Raw genomic sequence first — 20138 nt, 5'->3', positions numbered from 1 at the left:
GCACTTCAACAGAAATAACCGAAATAAGACCCAGTTGTGTCAAAATTTAGTTTTTATAAAGTTTATTATAGGTAGGATTATGTATTCATGTTTATAGAATATATAGGTAGTGATATAAACAACACGACTTTTTGATAAGTATAGCCGTATTAGGCACTTAGATATTTATAAATGTAATGAAAATGTTAAAGAGAAAGTCTATAAAAAATTTGGAGTCCCAATATGGATACAAAAAAATAGTTAAATAATGAAATGATTAAGTACAGGTATTGTGTGTAGCTTATATGCAATTTATCATAAGTATCTTATTAAATGTATAAATAATTTATAACGTATTTTGATCAATTAATGATTATTTATTAATAATTTGGGTATGGACTGTGGACGCAATTGATTCTATTTATTTTTTTTCACCACATTAAAATGGTAAATGTAAACTCAGACCACTATTATCTTTTTTGTTGTAAACTCAGCCAGGAAATGTAGAGTGAAAAAAAGGTCAATTGTAAACATGGGACGATATTTTTTACCTATAAAATAAAGACGACACAACTTACCCAAATATATATTCTGCCATAACCAAATTAATAGAAATACAAACCGAAACTTATATTAAATAAACAGCTTATAAATGTATCAATGAACCATTTAAATAACAAAATAATATAGTATGTACCTAATGTAATTTTATTATTTCGAGCTGTTAACCCTTGATTAAGTATAAATCGTGTTTTTGACATTCGTATCGCTTGTAATGGGTGGTGTTTTATTGGAAGTTTCGTATAGGGAAATTTGACATTTAGTACATGAGCCCAAAATTTGATGTCTGGTTCGCCTGCTTTTGAACGATAATATTTTTCAGGCTGAGTTTCAATCGCCTGATAAACAAAGTATAGCTGTATAATAGGAAGGTGAAACTGACTCTTACAGAAGCACCTACTGAACAGTTATCGTTAAACGTTAAATATTACTAATTTATACTCTAATTTATAAGATTGTTAATCTGTCCAAGAGAATATTGCAGTTACAAACACGGAGTACTCATAATAACCATAATTACCTAATAGGTACCTACTAGGGGGTATTAAAATCATAATGTAATTGTTATCAGTTTCCTGTTCCTATCCAAGTACTAAATACAATATATTTACGGATTAATTAAGGCTGTTTGTTGTTTTAGTATTGAAAACCGTTAAATTGTGATTGTTTACTTCCAACGATGGGAGTATGTAATATAGTCATAAAGGTAAGATACATATTCATAAGAATAATATCAGGTGTTCGTAACTGATCAACACATCTATTGTTGAATTCCAAAATAGCACCGTGTTAGAATATTTTTTTTGAAAAAGTCAGAATACTAGAGAGCTGTGAGCAGAGCGAGAGGTAGAGCGATAGAGAGAGAGAGAGAGAGAGAGAGAGAGAGAGAGAGAGAGAAAGAGAGTGAGTGAGACAGTGCAGTTTTGTTAGCACTTTTAACGATCGAATATTTTTTCTATATTATTTCCGTTAAAGGATAGAGCGTAGGGGGTACTGGGGGAGCAGACGGCGGCACTGGGGCGCAGACATCGTCATAAACAATCGTTTTGAATGCGGCGCGCACTGCGCGGCGGCGGCAGTGCGTTGGCCGACGCCCAAAACGGCAAGCGGCACGCGATTAACGATTGGGTTATTCAAATTCAAAAACGACAATGCATCGTGCGGAAGGTAGATGAAAAAAAAATCAAAGGAAATAACGAGAAAAATCGTTATTTCGGCTTGTTTATGTTGGCAACACTGTGGCAATCAGCCAATCGGAACGCTCCAAGGGCGTCGGCCGGAGCGGGGTTGCTGGTGCGTCGCCAACGCCACAAAACCGACAAAACCCGTGCCGTAGCCATTTTATTTCTCTGTAGCGTTCGAGACGGTCGCCTTACTGTACCTCAACCATCTCAAGCTTCTCACTCAAGCACTTTTAATTTTTTAATTTTTTTAATTTTCACTTTATACTTTAAACATGAGGGAGATCGTACACATCCAAGCCGGTCAGTGCGGTAACCAGATCGGAGCCAAGGTAAATATTATATCATTTAATAAAACCAACAGTGTTCGGTCTGATCGTTTACTTAAACATGGCGGTCGGGTCAAGATAATATCGGGGTATCTTGAACCGGTGTTTTTTCCACGGTTACTTGAGTTTCAGTATCTTCGATTGTAGTTTGGATAACGAAACATAATTTCATTTTTAATACTCAGCGTTTCTCCTTAAGTTTGTGAACACTATTATTCTAACCGGTTTTCAAACCATAGCGTGGGCAAGTTTGAAAGTCAAAACGGTTGTGGATGTAAACAAAGGATGCGGTCTAGAGATCCATCTGACATGTGTGAGAATCGTTTTCGTGTGAATCGCCTACTTTTTTTTGATCATTTTTGCTGATCCCCAAGTGTTAATCGTGTATTTGTGTAAATTTGTTCACTTTTTTTAAAAAAAAAACGGTTATTGTATCTTATGGTTTTTTGTTGTGATTACTAATGTATTTTAATTATGAAAATGGCTCCACTTTATGCTGAAACAGTGTATATTGTATTTTTTAATACTTACATGTTAGTTCTTTATTAATTTGTATGTTTTTACTATTCCATGATTAGTTATGGACTTATGGTCAATTGATGACAGTTTTATAATTTTATTTAATAGGTACTTATTAACTAAATAGAGGTAATGTATTCCACTCTTGCGTTATAATTTGTATGGCCTACTAAATAAATTAGATATTTGAATTGCTGTTCAAGGCAGTTCATTTCATTGCCATTCTTACGTGTTTTTTTTTTGACATTTTTCCTTGTTAATGTTGTATATGATTTAAATTATTGCTACTAGTTTTGTATTTTTTATGCATCATAAGTCAACCGTAACATAATAATTACTAAAGGTACATTAGTACTTGTTTTTATTAATGGATGCTTTATATTCTTAACCTAATTAATAAAAGTATGAATGAGAAAAAAATGTAATTATTTTGAACATGTTATATTTAGTGTTGGTTCTAAAACTGCCGGATTTAATTTTTGAATATATTAAACTCAAAATCATAACTGTTTTTTTTTTTATATCATCTATTATAGTATTGTACCAACATACATATTTTAATATATTGCCCTTCAAAATGTATTTTATTTTTAATTTCTTATTTTGTAGTTCTGGGAAATCATTTCTGATGAACATGGCATTGACCCAACTGGAGCCTACCACGGAGACTCTGATCTCCAGCTGGAACGTATTAATGTATACTACAATGAAGCATCAGGTAATGTATCTTTTAATTTGTTATAAAACATTTTAAATTAAAATAATATATTAACTAATATATGAAAATAATTTAAGGTGGAAAGTATGTACCTCGTGCCATTTTGGTTGATTTGGAACCTGGTACCATGGACTCTGTCAGATCTGGACCTTTTGGTCAAATTTTCAGACCAGACAACTTTGTCTTCGGACAGTCAGGTGCTGGAAACAATTGGGCTAAAGGTCATTACACAGAGGGTGCTGAGCTTGTAGATTCAGTATTAGATGTTGTCAGGTAAGTTGTATTATTAATAATGTGGAATACTATGCAGAGTATTAAAATAAACAATTATTTAAACACAATTTGATTTTACACTTTTAAATTGTAATGATAGGGGGGGGGGACCTTTTTACTTTTTTGAAATATTTTTAATATGTAGAGTACAGTTATTATGGATAAATTGAAACATTGCTTTTTTATAAAAAAATTTGGATTGTTTCTCAACCATCAATATTTAATCGTAATTATTACGATCTAATTGTATTATTTACACAATAATTTATTTTTTATTTGTAATGCTGCTGGTGCAAGATGAAAATTCATATTATATTTTGATGAATTTTGTAATTTTGTTTTTACATTACACAAAAAATTGAATAATGATAATATTGTAACCATTATTTTAATTGTTTTTTTTCTTCTAGGAAAGAAGCTGAGAGCTGTGATTGTCTTCAAGGTTTCCAATTGACACATTCCTTGGGTGGTGGTACTGGTTCTGGTATGGGAACCTTATTGATCTCCAAAATCCGTGAAGAATACCCAGACAGAATAATGAACACATATTCTGTTGTACCCTCTCCAAAAGTGTCAGATACTGTTGTAGAACCCTACAATGCTACCCTTTCAGTTCACCAATTGGTAGAAAATACTGATGAAACCTACTGTATTGACAACGAAGCCTTGTATGACATTTGCTTCCGTACATTAAAACTTACAACACCAACATACGGTGACTTAAACCACTTAGTCTCTTTGACTATGTCTGGAGTGACCACTTGTCTCAGGTTCCCTGGTCAATTGAATGCTGATCTCCGTAAACTCGCCGTCAACATGGTTCCTTTCCCCAGGTTACATTTCTTCATGCCTGGTTTCGCTCCTCTTACTTCTCGTGGAAGCCAACAATACAGGGCACTAACCGTTCCCGAACTTACCCAACAAATGTTTGATGCCAAAAACATGATGGCAGCATGTGACCCAAGACATGGACGTTATCTAACAGTAGCAGCTGTATTCCGTGGCCGTATGTCCATGAAAGAAGTTGATGAACAAATGTTAAATATTCAGAACAAAAATTCGAGCTACTTCGTTGAATGGATTCCCAACAATGTTAAAACTGCAGTGTGTGATATTCCTCCAAGAGGTCTTAAAATGTCTGCTACATTTATTGGTAACTCTACAGCTATCCAAGAGTTGTTCAAGAGAATCAGTGAACAATTCACTGCTATGTTCAGGCGTAAGGCTTTCTTGCATTGGTATACTGGTGAAGGTATGGATGAGATGGAATTCACTGAAGCCGAATCCAACATGAATGATTTAGTATCTGAATACCAACAATACCAAGAAGCTACCGCTGATGAGGAAGCTGAATTTGATGAAGAACAAGAACAAGAAGTTGATGAAAACTAGACTTTTTTTAAACAATTAGCTTTAAAATGTCATTTTTTGTTACTTTTTATTTTAAAAAAAATTCTGTATATTAATCCATTATTTTTTTATACTTAATGCTTTTTCATTCCATGATACATTTCCCTCATACTAAAAAACACTGCTTTTTTATTTTGAATTATTATAATTGAACAATATAGCTTTATGAGATTAAAATTTAAAACTATTTTCAAGCACATGAATATTATTTGTATTTCATTGTATTGATATATTTTTTTCAATCCTTTCAGTTATTATTTAATTAAGTGATGCTATGGTTAAATTCACCAAAATATTAAGATAATATTTTAACAAGATAATTACGAAACAATTAATTTATGGTTACCATAATTAATAGTAGGTACTGCTTCTTGACTTGAAATAGGTTATAAATGTTAAGTAGTAGACTAAAATATTATTTGCAACTTTTTTTTGTTGTTTTAAGGGGACTTGAGAACTTAGTTAATTACATAAAAATCACCTAAAAACTTAAGTCTTGACTTTTCCCAATTCATGTGTAGTTATGGGTGTCATGCTACTTTATATTGAATGAAAGTTATAATTTATTTTCTTACACATTTTGAAATGTATTCATTGTAATTGTATTTAATTATGCAAAAGTATACAACAATATAATGTAAAATATTAGGTATTCAATTTAGTTGTGTGTGAATTCGGGATTTGCTGATGGTCATCTACACTTGCTTCCACCCAGTGCCACAACTAGATATCTATTGGGAGATCAAAGCTTAATTATAAATAGTGTCTTAGAAAAACTCAAAATATAATTTTGTAATAACTGGTGAGGTAGGCAGATGGCCCAGAACAAATAGATTTTTTTTTATTTTTAGAAGAAAATATACAATCTATATCTAAGACATAATAAGTATATGTGCGATAAGGGAAATATCGACAATTAAACATCATTTTACATACATTTGAAGAAAGAAGCCACCCACTGATGACATTTCGTCTTGGTTTGTTCAAATGGATTTAGAGATTAAATTGTAATATATGATAAAATATATTATTTAAAGTCAAAGCTAATGCTCCACCCTATATTTCTAACTATACTCTGCATAACGATCTCCATATGAGAACAATAGTTGAGGAAGCACGCATTTTTTACACTCGTTTTCACAAACGACTCCATTCACACCCTAACCCTCTCATAAACGATCTTTCTATCCTTACATTACCTGGAAATCCTAACCGCAGACTGAAAAGGAAGTGGTGCCGCGACCTATTACAAAACTTTAATGTCTAACGTCTCCCCCCCCCAAAAAAAAAAATATAAATTATGTAATTATAATAAAAATTAATTAAAATAATTAATCAATTAGTCAAGAGTCACTAATGGGTGGATGATTAAATCACGCCTGTCACGTATCATGTACTTATATCATATAAGCTTATTGTGCAAATTATACAGATTGTTTATTTCAAATAAAAAAAAAAAAAGTCAAACCCAATCGGTATGACCTGATCGGGGTACTTGTCTTTCTTTCTAAGACCCCAACAGATAGTTGCGGTACTGCTAACATCGACATTCTTGATTAAATAGTTTACAATATTACTTAAAAAATATATATTGTTATTTATATAATTATCAACCGTAGAGATTTTTAAGGGGCACAAAAGTTCTTTTTCTCCAAATTAATACCTATGTTATTGTTTATATATTGAATTAGTTTCCCAGGGGATATATTATGAACAGTGAGATTTTAAATGCATCTTCTAAGGTTTTTCACTGCATTAAACTCAGCCATAATTATAAAAATGTATGTAAATCAAATTATGATTTATTAAGTTAAATAATATGTACAGTGGCACTAGCACAGTGCTATGTCCATATTTCAAAGTTTCATGACCTCATGGGAAACACAAAAAATCGTATTGTAGAGAATTTCGTAAAATAAAATACATTTGGTTCTTAAAAATATTTAGTTAAACATTTTGTTTAGTTGAAAGTTCGTCATAATATGGAAATTTTACTGTAATTATACTAGAAATACGTAATTACAGGGAAGTGTGGACATTTGTAAAGGACTACCCATCGATACCTATCTCTATCTATATGGATAGATACAGTGGTCGAAATGGCTCAAGATAAGTGGAGGGGTGCCTTACAATTCAGATTTAGGCCTATACGAAAAATAAAAAGTTTTCTTATACATAGATATAAATATAAAAATCATAATAATTATTTCATTTTAAAACACAAGTTTTAAGAGGAATGCGTTATTTTAAACAAAATAAGTAGAGGGATGAAAAATGAAAATACAAAAAAGTAGAGTGATGTCATCCCTCCGTATCCCCCCGTATCCCCCCCCCACTTCGACCACTGGATAGATATGTCCAATAGCCTATCTTGAGTTTGAGCCATGACAGTGACACGTCTTTAAAATGTTTAGTTATTATTAAGATAAATGATAATCATCAGATTTGGGGTGCTAGCATTGACATTTAGGTTGTTGGGCATCCTTAGCACCTCTGTGATTTTCACCAATGGCTTTTCTTCTTTATACGTCTCGCAATGAAGAGGTATGAGTGTATGACACAAGAAGAGACCCATAGTCACTACCTCTATATTTTTCATTCCTCCTCTTCGCTACAATATATGAAAAATAGTTACTGCTCTTTTATCCTATGGGCTATGATATATTGTTTCGTTCGATATTGTCTATCTATCATGTAATTAAGTAAAAGTTGCACACATCACACAATAATTTAATTAGGTATTAAAATTTTTTTTTCTAATTATTCTTTATGACTGGGGAGCCATTTAGGGGGGGGGGTGTAGCAGGCCAGCAGGGTGTACCCTCACACCCTTTTTAAGCTTGTATTTATAATTGAATAAGGTATTAATCGATACTTTTACATTCAGGCGATCAGTACTTAATTATTTTTTCATTCTGATTACAATATTGATACACTTACTTAGACATTAGATATAGATACCTACTTAGTACTTTGTATGGATTCCTGTTTCACTTATTCATAGGTTTATATATATAAAGGTAGATATATATATACTATACATAATAAAGTACAAAAATTATGTATAGCCGTATAGGTAATTAATAGTCTTGTAAAGTACTCGAATGACGAATACATGTATTCAAATAGGAACTTTTCTTTATTCTTATACTATTTCAATACTTTTTGAAAAAAATATTCAAATACGTTCTCTGAATTATTTTTTTTTGTACTTTTGTATTATTATTATTTTTGTATATTTATGATATATAGGTAATCACTAGGTAAGTATTCAATAAAAAAGTACTTAATTTTTTTTAACAATAATTGGCCTGGTGAATTAGGGACTTTGCCCCATAAAATACTCATTTAATGATGTACACATAATATTAGGTACAAAATCGTTATTTTATTATTCATATAACAAAGTAGGACAATTACTTAAAGAATTAAATTCACTACGGCTTTATTCGGTGAAGGCCGGTAAAATATAATAATGACCCAAAAGTACTAACGATGATTTTAAACGTGTCTTTCTTTCATAAATTGAGTTTTAGAAAATATTTTACAACGATGATTTTGGGCGGTAGTGACTGTGGGAATGTTTTGCAATAATTTGCATTTTTAAGTTTTCAACTGTAGTTTTTGAAACGCTAATATGGGAGCTCGAAAGGAACTTGCCGACCACTGCGTACTGTTATAATTTACATTAATGCATTAAAGTAGAGAACATTAAAATGGGGCATACTTCAAGACTTCAAGTACTACTGAAAGCAGGTTAATGTATGGTCAGCTATCTAGTAGCGCTTTGCAATCCGGCGAACTGGACTTTGAAGTCTGGGAATTGTTACAGATAGTGTCCCGCTGCAAATCGCTATCACTGGCCTGCAGCTGAAATGAATCATCGTGGGTCTTCTGGTCGGCCAGAAACGAGCATGAAGGCTCGATTTGAGTCAAGGAATGGTAATCCTTCGTCTGGCTGTAGAACCACCGGCACACCGTGGTCGGCAGGCAGACAAAGAACAGCGCGTTGGCGACGAACTCCTGACCGCTGTCCATCAGCCGTATGTTTCGGGACTTGGTTACGGGGTGCACGCAGTAACCATGGTCGTCCCAGATCATTGGGCGCCGTCTGAGTTCCGGTTCCTTGTACACGTTTATCTGTCGCTTACCGGATCCGACCATCCATAGCCAGTGGCTGCTGTATGGTGACACAGCTTTGAGCAGGCCCAGAGTCAGAGCCAAGACTAGGTACCCGATCATCAATACCAGACCGGCGACCAGCGTGTCCCAGTCTCTGACGGCCATCTGAGTGACCGCTGCTCTGGGTGGCACGTCTCCTAGGAACCCCGCACTTTTGTACTCTGCCTGGCTCAACCATCTGTCACCGGTGGAATATTGTGAATCAGTCTGGTAACACTTGCACCGTTTGTGCCACAGGCAGTAGCAGCTGGAATCACGAACGACCTTGAATTTTCTAGACGCCAATGAGACAGCGGAGGTGTGGTCGATGTACAATCGCACTGGAAAATAGACACACCGGAATAAATGTCACGGCTCACATTGATGCACTCACTCGAGGTCGGGAGTGTTGACACTAAACTTTCAGTTAAGAGTTTCAGTTTTCCGCCAAAGTGACCCTCCCCGTTATCACAATGTCCGTTTTCTGCCAAAGGTTATATTCTGGTTTCCAGAAAAAAAAAATTTATCGTAATATTAGATATTTTTTGAGAACTTCTATACCGTATTATTGTTTTTGTTAATATTATTTCATCGCGGTCGGAACCTGTTATCGGGAGGGTTACCGCAGAAGCTGACGAAATCTATTTAGTCACGCCTGACTACATACGTGCAACATTCCGTATTGATTTTTAAAATTAATTATTTAACTGTGTTGATTGCGTTTTTTTGTATAATGTTTGAAAATATCGAAGTGATAACGAGTACATCATGGGCGTATCATGCTAATTTACAAACATTTTTTCAATGCCTAATATAATTGAATATACCTACAGCTCAAAAACGCATCACGTGTTGGAGGTTTTAAGAAAAATAGTTCTTTTCGTATAGTGAAACTTGTAGTTAATAACATTTTTGTATTTTTTATGTAATGTTATTTTAGAATATTTTGACGCTAAATTAGTGGCGTTTGTAATAATTAATATTTATACTGTACCTATAGGTACTATTTATACTTTTATAGTACTGTATACTATTCGTTTAATTTTGATTTAATCCAATTTAATGTATTATGTAGACACTAAACTAAAGACCTTGATATGGCATAGAGATTAGAGACTATACGATGAGGTGAGGCGCATATATATTGAAATAACTAATAAATAATATTTACAATTCGCAGATGGATTTAGATTCTCAAAAAATATCTAAAATAGTAAATTAATTTTTTCTATCGGTAATCGAAATATAATTGTTGGTGGAAAACAGTCATACTCGTTTCAGAACGTGTAAATGTATTATATATAATATAATATACTTAAGTGGAAAATAACCGAAGCTTCAATATTGGTGATAGTTTGAAATGATACAGGATTGATACTTTTTTATCAGTTAGAACAAAAAGCTAAAGACTTAAATTGGATTGTTTTTTGTGGATTTTCCTATGTATTATTTATTTATATGAAAATTTTTGAAATTCCAAAAATTACATATTTACATAAAAGCATACATATCTGATTTTCTATCTGAAACATGGTATTCAAATAGGTTTCGGCTTATTCCTATTCTTAATATTTGCTCTACGAGTAGGTACTACTCAAATAATGAACACTCATAGAAGTAGTGGAGTACCTAGGGGGGGGGGGCGTTGATATTGATTGTTTTAGTGCTTGTAAACACCAAAAAATGGTAGGTGCTTATTATCAGAGATTTTTCACCCCTCCTCCTGTTTTATTTCTGTGGGCACCTTTGATTAATGGCATAAAAATGTTATGACTTATAACTTATAAAATCAAATAAATCACGTTCGTCGTTTCGATATTCAATAGGACTTGCAAGTGGAAGTGTGGTACTATACGACGTTTGTAGTATGTAAATTCATTGCAATATATCTGACGAATACCTATTTAAAAAGATAAATATCGCTCACCAGTTGGGCTACAGTCGTTGGCATGGCATTCGAACTCTAAATTAATCTTTCCGGTCTGTTGGGGATGTACGATTACTTGCCTGTGTTGGTTTTTGTGTTTTTTCAAGTCAAACTGATTAGAAACTTCGATGAAGAACTCTGCTGTTTCCAGACCCAAATTCGTCACGAATACTCGCAATTTTGCTGTGTTATTACAGTCCTTACCGAAAATCGCATGTATTTCGCTTATCTGAATCAAAATCCTATGGAAATGTCAAATATTATAACAAAAGAGTGTTATAACTTATCACAATATATTATATGGTTGAAAGTTGAAAGTTGAAATTTATAATATCATAGAATGATAATATATACGTTATAAGTTAGATCAGTACACAGTAACTACACATTACGGACCTAACTAGTTTGTAATTAAAACTATGGAAAATCCCTCATTATACTACTTTTAAATCATACATGCCGATAACGAAAACATTTTTTTATTATAAATTTTAATACATAGGTACTACCAGGAGGCCGGTCAGATAGTCAGATTTACAAAAAAAAAAACATAGTAAAACAAATTATACTATTCAAAGGAAAACATAATATATAGATTATAGGTACCTCCTGAAGCACTTCATTGTCTTCATCCAATAAAAACCATTAAAATGAATATAGGTAATACTTGTCATTGACGACGGCGTTGTCGTCCAGTCTGATCTCTCCGACGCTGTGCACGGACAAAGAGGCTTCGGCCGCGGGCGAGAACGACAGACGGTCTACGACAATGTGCTCGGCGACGTTGTCGAAACTGATGTCACCTTGCACATAGTCTTCGATGAACAGACGACTACTTCCGGCACCCGCCAATGGTTCCCCGCCGCAGTCTCCCTCTCGCTCCTGCAGCAGTTGAACAGGCTGTCGGCCGAGACAGCTGCCCCTAGGCCGATAACACCTGTCCGGTTGCTCGTAGAAACCTATTGGTTCCACTCCAATTCGGTCGCATTCGGCACCTCCGTTTTTCGACATCCTACTCGGATGGATCGCGAGGTACTTTCCGGCCCCTCGATCTGCAAAAGAGCGCGTCACTTAAGTTATTGATGTAATTTATTCAGAATAAATTGCAAACAATTTCAAATTATACTAGTAAATAACAATAAAATTGATAAAACATATTAAGGACGGAGAGAGTTAGATAGATATATATATATATTTGGTAAAACCTCGATTATTTTTTGTGAACATTTTATCATTTTTTCATTATTTTTCATGATAATAAGACAAGTAGTTTGAATACTTTAATGAGAATTTCAGTGTTGTTTTGATTTTGAATTAACAATAGGTCGTCAATATCGCCCTTTATATTTTGTAGTGTTAACTTTCATACTCAAATCATTCAAGTGATTTTGCATGCTGTACGCATTCACTTATTGCATAATAATATATAATTAATTTTTTATTCTCAAAGCGAGATTTTCTTCGAATGCCACCGGATGAGGACCGCTTTGTCATACCAACCTTATGAAGCAACGTAATCGAGTTTCTTGCATAACAAATTACACTAAGGGCCAGTTGTACAGTCTGTGATTAAACTCCGATTACGCTTAATCAGCTGATAACAGATATTTAACCGGCCAAATTCGGCCGGTTAAACTGTGATTAACTTTAATCACAGACTGTACAACTGGCCCTAAGCCACCCCTTCTCACAACCAAAGAAAAATTCTGGATACTCTACTGATATCAACAAATAAATTCAAACATCATAACGACTTGTTTTTCAAGCCGACCAAAAGGCATATTATTATATGATTATGTGTTATGAATGAATAAAAAATAAAACCTGATGATATTGAATCAGTGAAATGTGCCGAAGTTACAGACTACAGTTGACCAACGTAATTAGTTGACATTATTATATTACTATAGTAGCTAATATCTATGCAATACTGTAGTGCGTACTTCTGTATTCTTTTACAGCATAGGTACCTTTTAAGTGTGGGAGCCCATTTTGATACTTTTTGGGCACATCCTGAGGTATCAGAACAAACATGGCCATTAGGTCGTTATCGACTGTTTCATTTAAACCTTTGACCTCAGCCCGGTACGATACTAAATCCTTGAAAATTGTCAGTTTGTTGTTGGATGATCTGTAGAAATATATATACATACATAAACTTTTTTATATACTTATTAATTAAATTATATTTGTTTTTACGATGACGAAAAACATTGTTGGTGGAGCACGTAAACGCTACTTTCGCTTTTTTTGAATAATTCCAGTGTCAGTGGTAAGACCGTTTCCAATTTCTCTACTTTATAAACATTGAACCTGCATCAGTTATGATAAAATATAAATATTGCCTGATAGCTGTAATAATATTGCTATATTAATGATCGGTGGTTGGTGCCCCCTTCCCCTACAGTTGTGTGTGTTGCAATTATCATTTTTATTGATTTTGTGTTCTTTGGTGTAATAGTTAATTAGCGAAAAACGTATATCACTAGTAGATTATTTTTGAAATGCCGTTTAAAAATAGTTCATTAATAACTACAAATAGCCTCATATTGGTATAAATGGCCATTTTTTAATTTCATTTTTTATATGTGCAATGCATATTTTTGCACATTTTAATAATATACGAAAAATGCATGTTTTGTTGTGTATTTTAATGAAGGTATTGTAAATTCTACTAATTTTAGATGTGAATGTTGCATTATAATTTATATTGAGCTCTATTCAATAAAATCGGGGAAGTCAAGTAGGTGCAGTGGTAAACTACTGGCGCACTGGACTACTGGAGCCCCGTCGCTCTGTAATAGTAAGAGATCCCGATATTATGGATATACATGTTTCATAATTAAGCAGATATTCTATTATAATTTAAAACTATTTGAACGGCTAAAGATTTATTTTAAATTGTATGTACATTGTATATTGTAATTCACAATAAATTTGTTTTTTAATTAAAACAAGTGACAAAAAGTAAAATAAGTAAGTACCTTATGATGGCGTTTTTTTAAGAGGCCAAAAAAAAATTATCTTTTGCACAGGGGCCCCCAGATTTCAAGATCTGGCACAGAGTAGGTGTCTAGTGCACCTCGCAAATCGTAATTGAGTAGACTGTAGACACTGTAATGGATGTATTAAATTCGAATTCAATGATAAATAAAAAAAAAAAACTATATAAAACCAAAACAATCATCGCTTCGTTTTAACTGTATAATCAGAGATGAACAAAATGTATAATCAACTAAAAATATTATGGATTTATTTAAAAGTGATTGACTATAACAAAAATAATTTAGCCTGTATCGTATAGCTTGCAGAAGCAACAGTTTTTTCACTTAAATTATTTTAGAATAAGAAATTTTTAAATTAAAATCATTATTTTTTTTGAATACTTAATTTCGTCCACATTTGTGTTTGAAATGTCTTTTAAAAAGAACCTGCCTATATATTTTTAATAAGATATAATGAAAACGTACGAGAGACTTGTATATTAGGTACAATTTCAAGCTTTTTAACCGAGTACTTTTTTTATCGACATTTATAGGAAAAAAAAAGGAAAATTTAAAATGTTTATAAATAGTTTAAAAAGAATCAAATTAATACTATGTATATGAAATGCTGCACAAAGATTCGGTGAAAATTTCAAGTACTATCTAAGGTAGATGGTTTTTGAATTACAAGTTACAACAAAATAAAATATCTACCTAACTAATTGGTTTTGTTGACAACTGATTTTGGGAAATATTCCAGTTTTGCTTTTACTGTATTTCCAGATTATTATGAAAAGTTCCGGGAATTTTCAATTTTGACTTCTTAAAAGTATCAACTAGATCTAATTTCCACGAGAAGTCACCCTCAAAATTGAAGATCTTAGCATTTTGCTAATATATATATTGTATATACATTATACATGCATCACTCCGCTTAGAATTTTAAATAATATCACTTTAAGTTTTTACATTTAGGACATAGGTATTACCATAAATCGCTATATCTAAAACAATGCGCACTTTCGTGGTAAGTAAATGAATTTGCGTATTCGGGACTTCTACTGATGCTCGTACAATCTTGCTCGCCCCTCGGTTGAACAACGACATCAGTGTGGGTTGTTATTGAAATGTTATTTCTGTTCAGTACCTCTGATGATCTTTGTTGACGAGCAACATTGACCGAATCGAGACACGAACAACAAAAACCCTTTGTGAACAGGAAGAATTTATGGTTATTATTTTGTTAACTTCAAAAATTAGTTTACTTGCTTCCGAAAAAGGCACCGGCTCATTTAAGTTATAATACTGTATACCACACGTGGGGATAAAATTTCCAGAATTACATCCTAAGTAATTATTCCTGGTCGCTTTACTGATCACTTCTTCTGTCGGCCCACCATTTACGTACTTGAAAAATAAAAAATTATAAACACATAATAATTGCGTGTAATATAAATAACTAAAATGTGTATATTCAATGCACTCTAGTTAAGCAGTATCTATATTGTAGGTCACTTAAGCAGATGATAAGAAATAATTATTTTTTATGGTGAAATCACAATATATATTGTATTCATTAGTTTCTTGGATTTTTGCCTTTACTATATTCCAAATTCGGCCCTTCAAAAATATTAATTGATAATTTCTGGTTTAGTGTTTAGGGAAAATACTTATTCACGTAATTTATGCAACGACTTACGTCTTACGAAGATCCACGTAAATTTAGGAATAATAATATGACGTACCTAATTTGCTTTAAAGTTCAGACAGTAAGGAATACAGATACAATGTATTATTAAGATATAAATTTTAATTGTTTTTAATTATCTTACTAAAATAACAGTGACACATAGCTATCAATTGTTAGTTCTCATGATCGTCACTTAATAGAAAATAATAATAAAAATAAAAACACTCACGTTTATAAAACGTAACTTGTATAATTCTCTTGGTCCATCCAACTGAACTTTTAAAACGATTGGCTTCAAAAGACGATAGGTTGTATTATTTAAATTTACTGAATCACGAACGTAGTTAATAAATATCACCTGGTAAAAATTGAAACATATTTCATATTTTAAAATAACTATCATATTATGAGTTATATTATTATGTAGGTACACATTTTACCTATAATAATTTATGATTTATATTATAATTTATTGTCAAAGACTTATTTCTTTGACGAGGACAAATAACAAGTAGTTAAAAAAAACAACAATAACAATAATAACATTTTGTACTTAGTTTCAAGGTTATATTTCTTAATAGGGATTACAACGATGTCGGACGACGGTAAATTGCATCATCACTAAAATCGTTTGATAATTTGATTGTTTTTTTTTTGTAAACATACCTACATTTTGACAGATTTTTTTACAAAATTCTATTCTATTATTATTTTTTTGTTTACTTTTCAATCAAGCTCTGATAAATAATAATAGATTTAATTTATGTATTAGCAGTCTTATCCAGTAATGACATTATTATTAAGTTATTATAATTATAATTATTATTATTAGTTTAAATTATTTATAAGTAGATCAAATTAAAATCAATAATATCAAAAAAAAAGGTAATGTAAAAAATGTTCATATTATGGTTATTTGATTGGACACTATGATACACTTTTTAATTTTTTACTTGAAAATTACTGATATCCATTTTTTTATCTACTCTGCTATTAAATAAATTTGTTCTAGTTTAAATGTGAAAGAGATAGTTTATAACTAAGATACATGAGATAATATTAAAAAAAAGATGTGAGTTTTAGTCATTCTTTTTTAAAACTACAGGTAATTGCAGGGCGCAAGTATATAAAAAGGTTCAAAAGACTCATCATATAGTCAAACCATTGGTAACAACCATAGGTACTCTCACATCATATAAATTACTATGTCATCGTCATAATAGTGACTGTCAAATATTTAATGGTCATATTCTGTGTATAACCAGTGCATTAATATTCTTTTAAATAAAATGGCAACTTTTATCATAATATAGGTATATAATAGGTAGGTTAGGTACCTACCTATTGATACATATATAGTTATGTTATGTCCACGGAAATGTGACTATTTAATAAATACTTTTACAAGGTGGACATAAAATCTATTCTATTTAGATTGCTTCCTTTGATTAGTGTTTAATACGTTATGAATGTAAAATATTAAGTGTATTATAACAATATATTAATATGTATAAGGATTAAGGATATAACGCACTGCCTACTAATAGCTAGAGTCAAAAGGTACAACTTACGTGGATAGTAGAAATGTTTTCGATTTCGAGATTCAACAGCACCTTATTGTTGGTATCGATAACTATGTCCGGTCCTGGTTTATCTACGTAGTCGATTATCGTTCCGCAAGTTCCGTTGCACGGTGTTTTTATGCATTTAAAATGTATATTACCACTATTTGAACCCGTACAGTGGTATCCAATAGATTCACCAACTACTCGAAATACTAAATACATAATTTGGAGGAATAATATCGTAAACCTCATCGTATAGGTATACAACAAATAAACATAATATACGTAATACGTATACAACCAAATACCTACCAATCTTGAGGTAGAAACGAAATTAAAATCAAATTAGTAGGTAAAGTTGTTATTTTGTAAGCCATAGAAACGCGAGACCACTTACATTTCTATATTAATATTTAATACAACAAGTGGGGTCAGCAGTATAACACACATATTACAAATACATATTATTAGGTACAACCGTTCAGGCCCGGATTAACACTACCGTAGGCCCTAGATCCTTGTGCTAATACGGTCCTGTAGTGTTCAGTATTTAAATGATTAAGAAACCTAATGTTTGGGAGAGGTAGTGTTGAATCTCTGAGTTTTAAGCCTTTAAAAACGAAAATATTTACAACATGAAAATCATCATGATATTTTACATTTTAAGCACTTAATGAGTTCTATTCTTGTTAAACAGCTATGTTATTATTACTTAATATTACAATAGGAGTATTATAAGTTTAAAAACAATTGTACCTCACTACCTCTCATAAGTGGTGTCTCCCAATTAGCCACGAACCAGAGGACTATATTTATTACAAGGCTGGGCAAGTTAATGATATTTTTTAACTCAGTGAAGTTAAGTTAAATTAAAATCTAAATCAAGTTAATAGTTAAAAGTTAATTCAAAATGTTCTATCAATTAAACTAAGTTAAGAGTTAACCAAAATGTAATATTAACTTTTTAACTCAAGTTAAGTTAAAAAAAGTTTTTTTGTTTTCATATAGGAAAAATTAAAATATTCGTACCCAAAATTGTTCATGTTATTACACCAAAAAACTATTATTATTTTATGTGTTCAAAAAGCTAACAGTACTATACGGAAAATGTAGACTGATACCAGATTGTACAAACTTGAAAATGGTCGCGTTAGTTTAACCTAACCGCGTCTTTATATTTTAGTCGAAGTCGAAGTATAGGCGAGTACAATAGTCAATAGTACAATACTGAGTAGCGTATTTATTTTTATACTCATACAGTGATTACTGAATACTGAATACTTATTAGTAGTTATTACTAATACACGATAATTAGCGGTTGGCCTGTATGGGTTGTTAGATTATCAATAAGACAAGAACTCGAACCGCGTTTAAAGATATTTTTCATTTTTTCATCGTGAGTCGTGACACGGACTAATTTTAATATTATAATAAAACCTGGAAATGACAGTATTAGTAGTTGTAACAGATATGTAGTAATATGTATCGATATTGAATATGGAAACACTAATTATTACTGATTTTTTCACACCTTTTTACTAATTTTTTCACCCCTTTTTCCCAATTTTTTCACACCTTTTTACTAATTTTTTCACTAATTTTTACTAATTTTTTCACACCTTTTGACTTTGCTAAAGGTATTTGCATACGAATCGTGTTAATGACACGAACATTAATCGTCGGTGGAATGCAATAAATGAATGATAATGATAAAATTATACTCGGATGATGATGCGTTTAATAAATTGTTAAGAAGAAGAAAAGAGGTATGTCCATTTCCCAAGACAAATATTCGGTTATTACGAAATGAGAATGGAATTTATTCGAGCAGATATAATTAATTACACAGGGTTGAAGTGTCACAAGAGTTGGAAACCATTAAATTAGCACAGACATATAAATGCAAATTTTCTGAAAACTTAATAAATATTTTGTGGGTGTGTTTTTGTTCAGTAAGATCAGAGAACACCTGGTTTAAATGCGCATACGATTTATTTATTGGATTTTAAAATGTTATACACAGAATAGGTTAATAATAGTTTGTATTAAGATAGTTTGTGTACTAAGGATAAATGATTGGGTAATTATGCTAAGCAAGTCTCCATTATAATATAGGTTAAAAGGGAAAGATATGAATAGGCTATGAAGTATGAAAGTCCAAAAGTCAGAAGTTGAATAAATGTATTATTGAAGGATATACATCGCAAGATTTTAAGAATATATATTAAATATGAATTGCAGATGAAGAACTTTTTTGTAAAATATATTATTTTATATTATTAGATATATGATACTACCTATATATACCTACGGCCTTTGACTATACGTGTACCTGTACCAAAATCTGTTTAGTGTTGCTGCGTGCCAATCAACGTAACTATCCTACTGCAGTCTGCAGTGTTCGAATTGTGTGAATAGTGTGGTACTCGTAACTTGTTGTTTTGGTTTATGCGCTCTTAACATATATTATAAGCGTGTGCCATGCTGTGCTCTCGCGGCTCCGTAATCACAGACACGATAACATAATTTATCATTCATATGTACTTCCTCTGATTTGTATTTTATTGTATTAAAATTATATATTTCCCAATAGCATCCGGTTGGTATTACATTTTTATTTTGTCTAACGATTTTTGTCTGGTAGATTATGACAATGCTTTGTAAGTTCATAAATGATAAGTCCGCAACATATGTGAATTCATGGCCTCATAAATCATAATATTATTATAAATTCATATAATCCGCAACTCACTAAATTGTGAGTCCATAACGTGATATTCATATTCTATGACCAACTCTGAAATTTAGGTATTGACAATCAATTACATAGGTACTCTTAAA

The 20138-nt window shown here is 31.9% G+C and overlaps 2 protein-coding genes across 2 annotated transcripts; one reads left to right on the top strand and one right to left on the bottom strand.

Annotated features, from left to right (window-relative positions):
- The first annotated feature begins 1855 nt into the window (after window positions 1–1855).
- Window positions 1856–5173, top strand: LOC111027988 (tubulin beta-1 chain). The gene is made up of 4 exons (XM_022306503.1): window positions 1856–2053; window positions 3179–3287; window positions 3365–3560; window positions 3971–5173. Exons 1-4 carry the CDS (start codon window positions 1997–1999, stop codon window positions 4950–4952), a joined length of 1344 nt encoding a protein of 447 aa, XP_022162195.1. The 5' UTR covers window positions 1856–1996; the 3' UTR covers window positions 4953–5173.
- A 3163-nt stretch (window positions 5174–8336) lies between these two features.
- Window positions 8337–19776, bottom strand: LOC111028017. Its single transcript, XM_022306549.1, has 9 exons — window positions 17304–19776; window positions 15962–16090; window positions 15312–15449; window positions 15032–15249; window positions 13258–13371; window positions 13029–13189; window positions 11726–12110; window positions 11059–11300; window positions 8337–9472 (listed from the first exon to the last, which is right to left on the bottom strand). Exons 1-9 carry the CDS (start codon window positions 17547–17549, stop codon window positions 8739–8741), a joined length of 2367 nt encoding a protein of 788 aa, XP_022162241.1. The 5' UTR covers window positions 17550–19776; the 3' UTR covers window positions 8337–8738.
- Window positions 19777–20138: the final 362 nt, after the last annotated feature.

This window comes from Myzus persicae, unplaced genomic scaffold (genome assembly GCF_001856785.1).
Source record: "Myzus persicae strain clone G006 unplaced genomic scaffold, MPER_G0061.0, whole genome shotgun sequence".
NCBI lineage: Eukaryota > Metazoa > Arthropoda > Insecta > Hemiptera > Aphididae > Myzus > Myzus persicae.
Note: the sequence above shows the minus strand (reverse complement) of the source record. Positions and strands in the feature narration are given on the sequence as shown.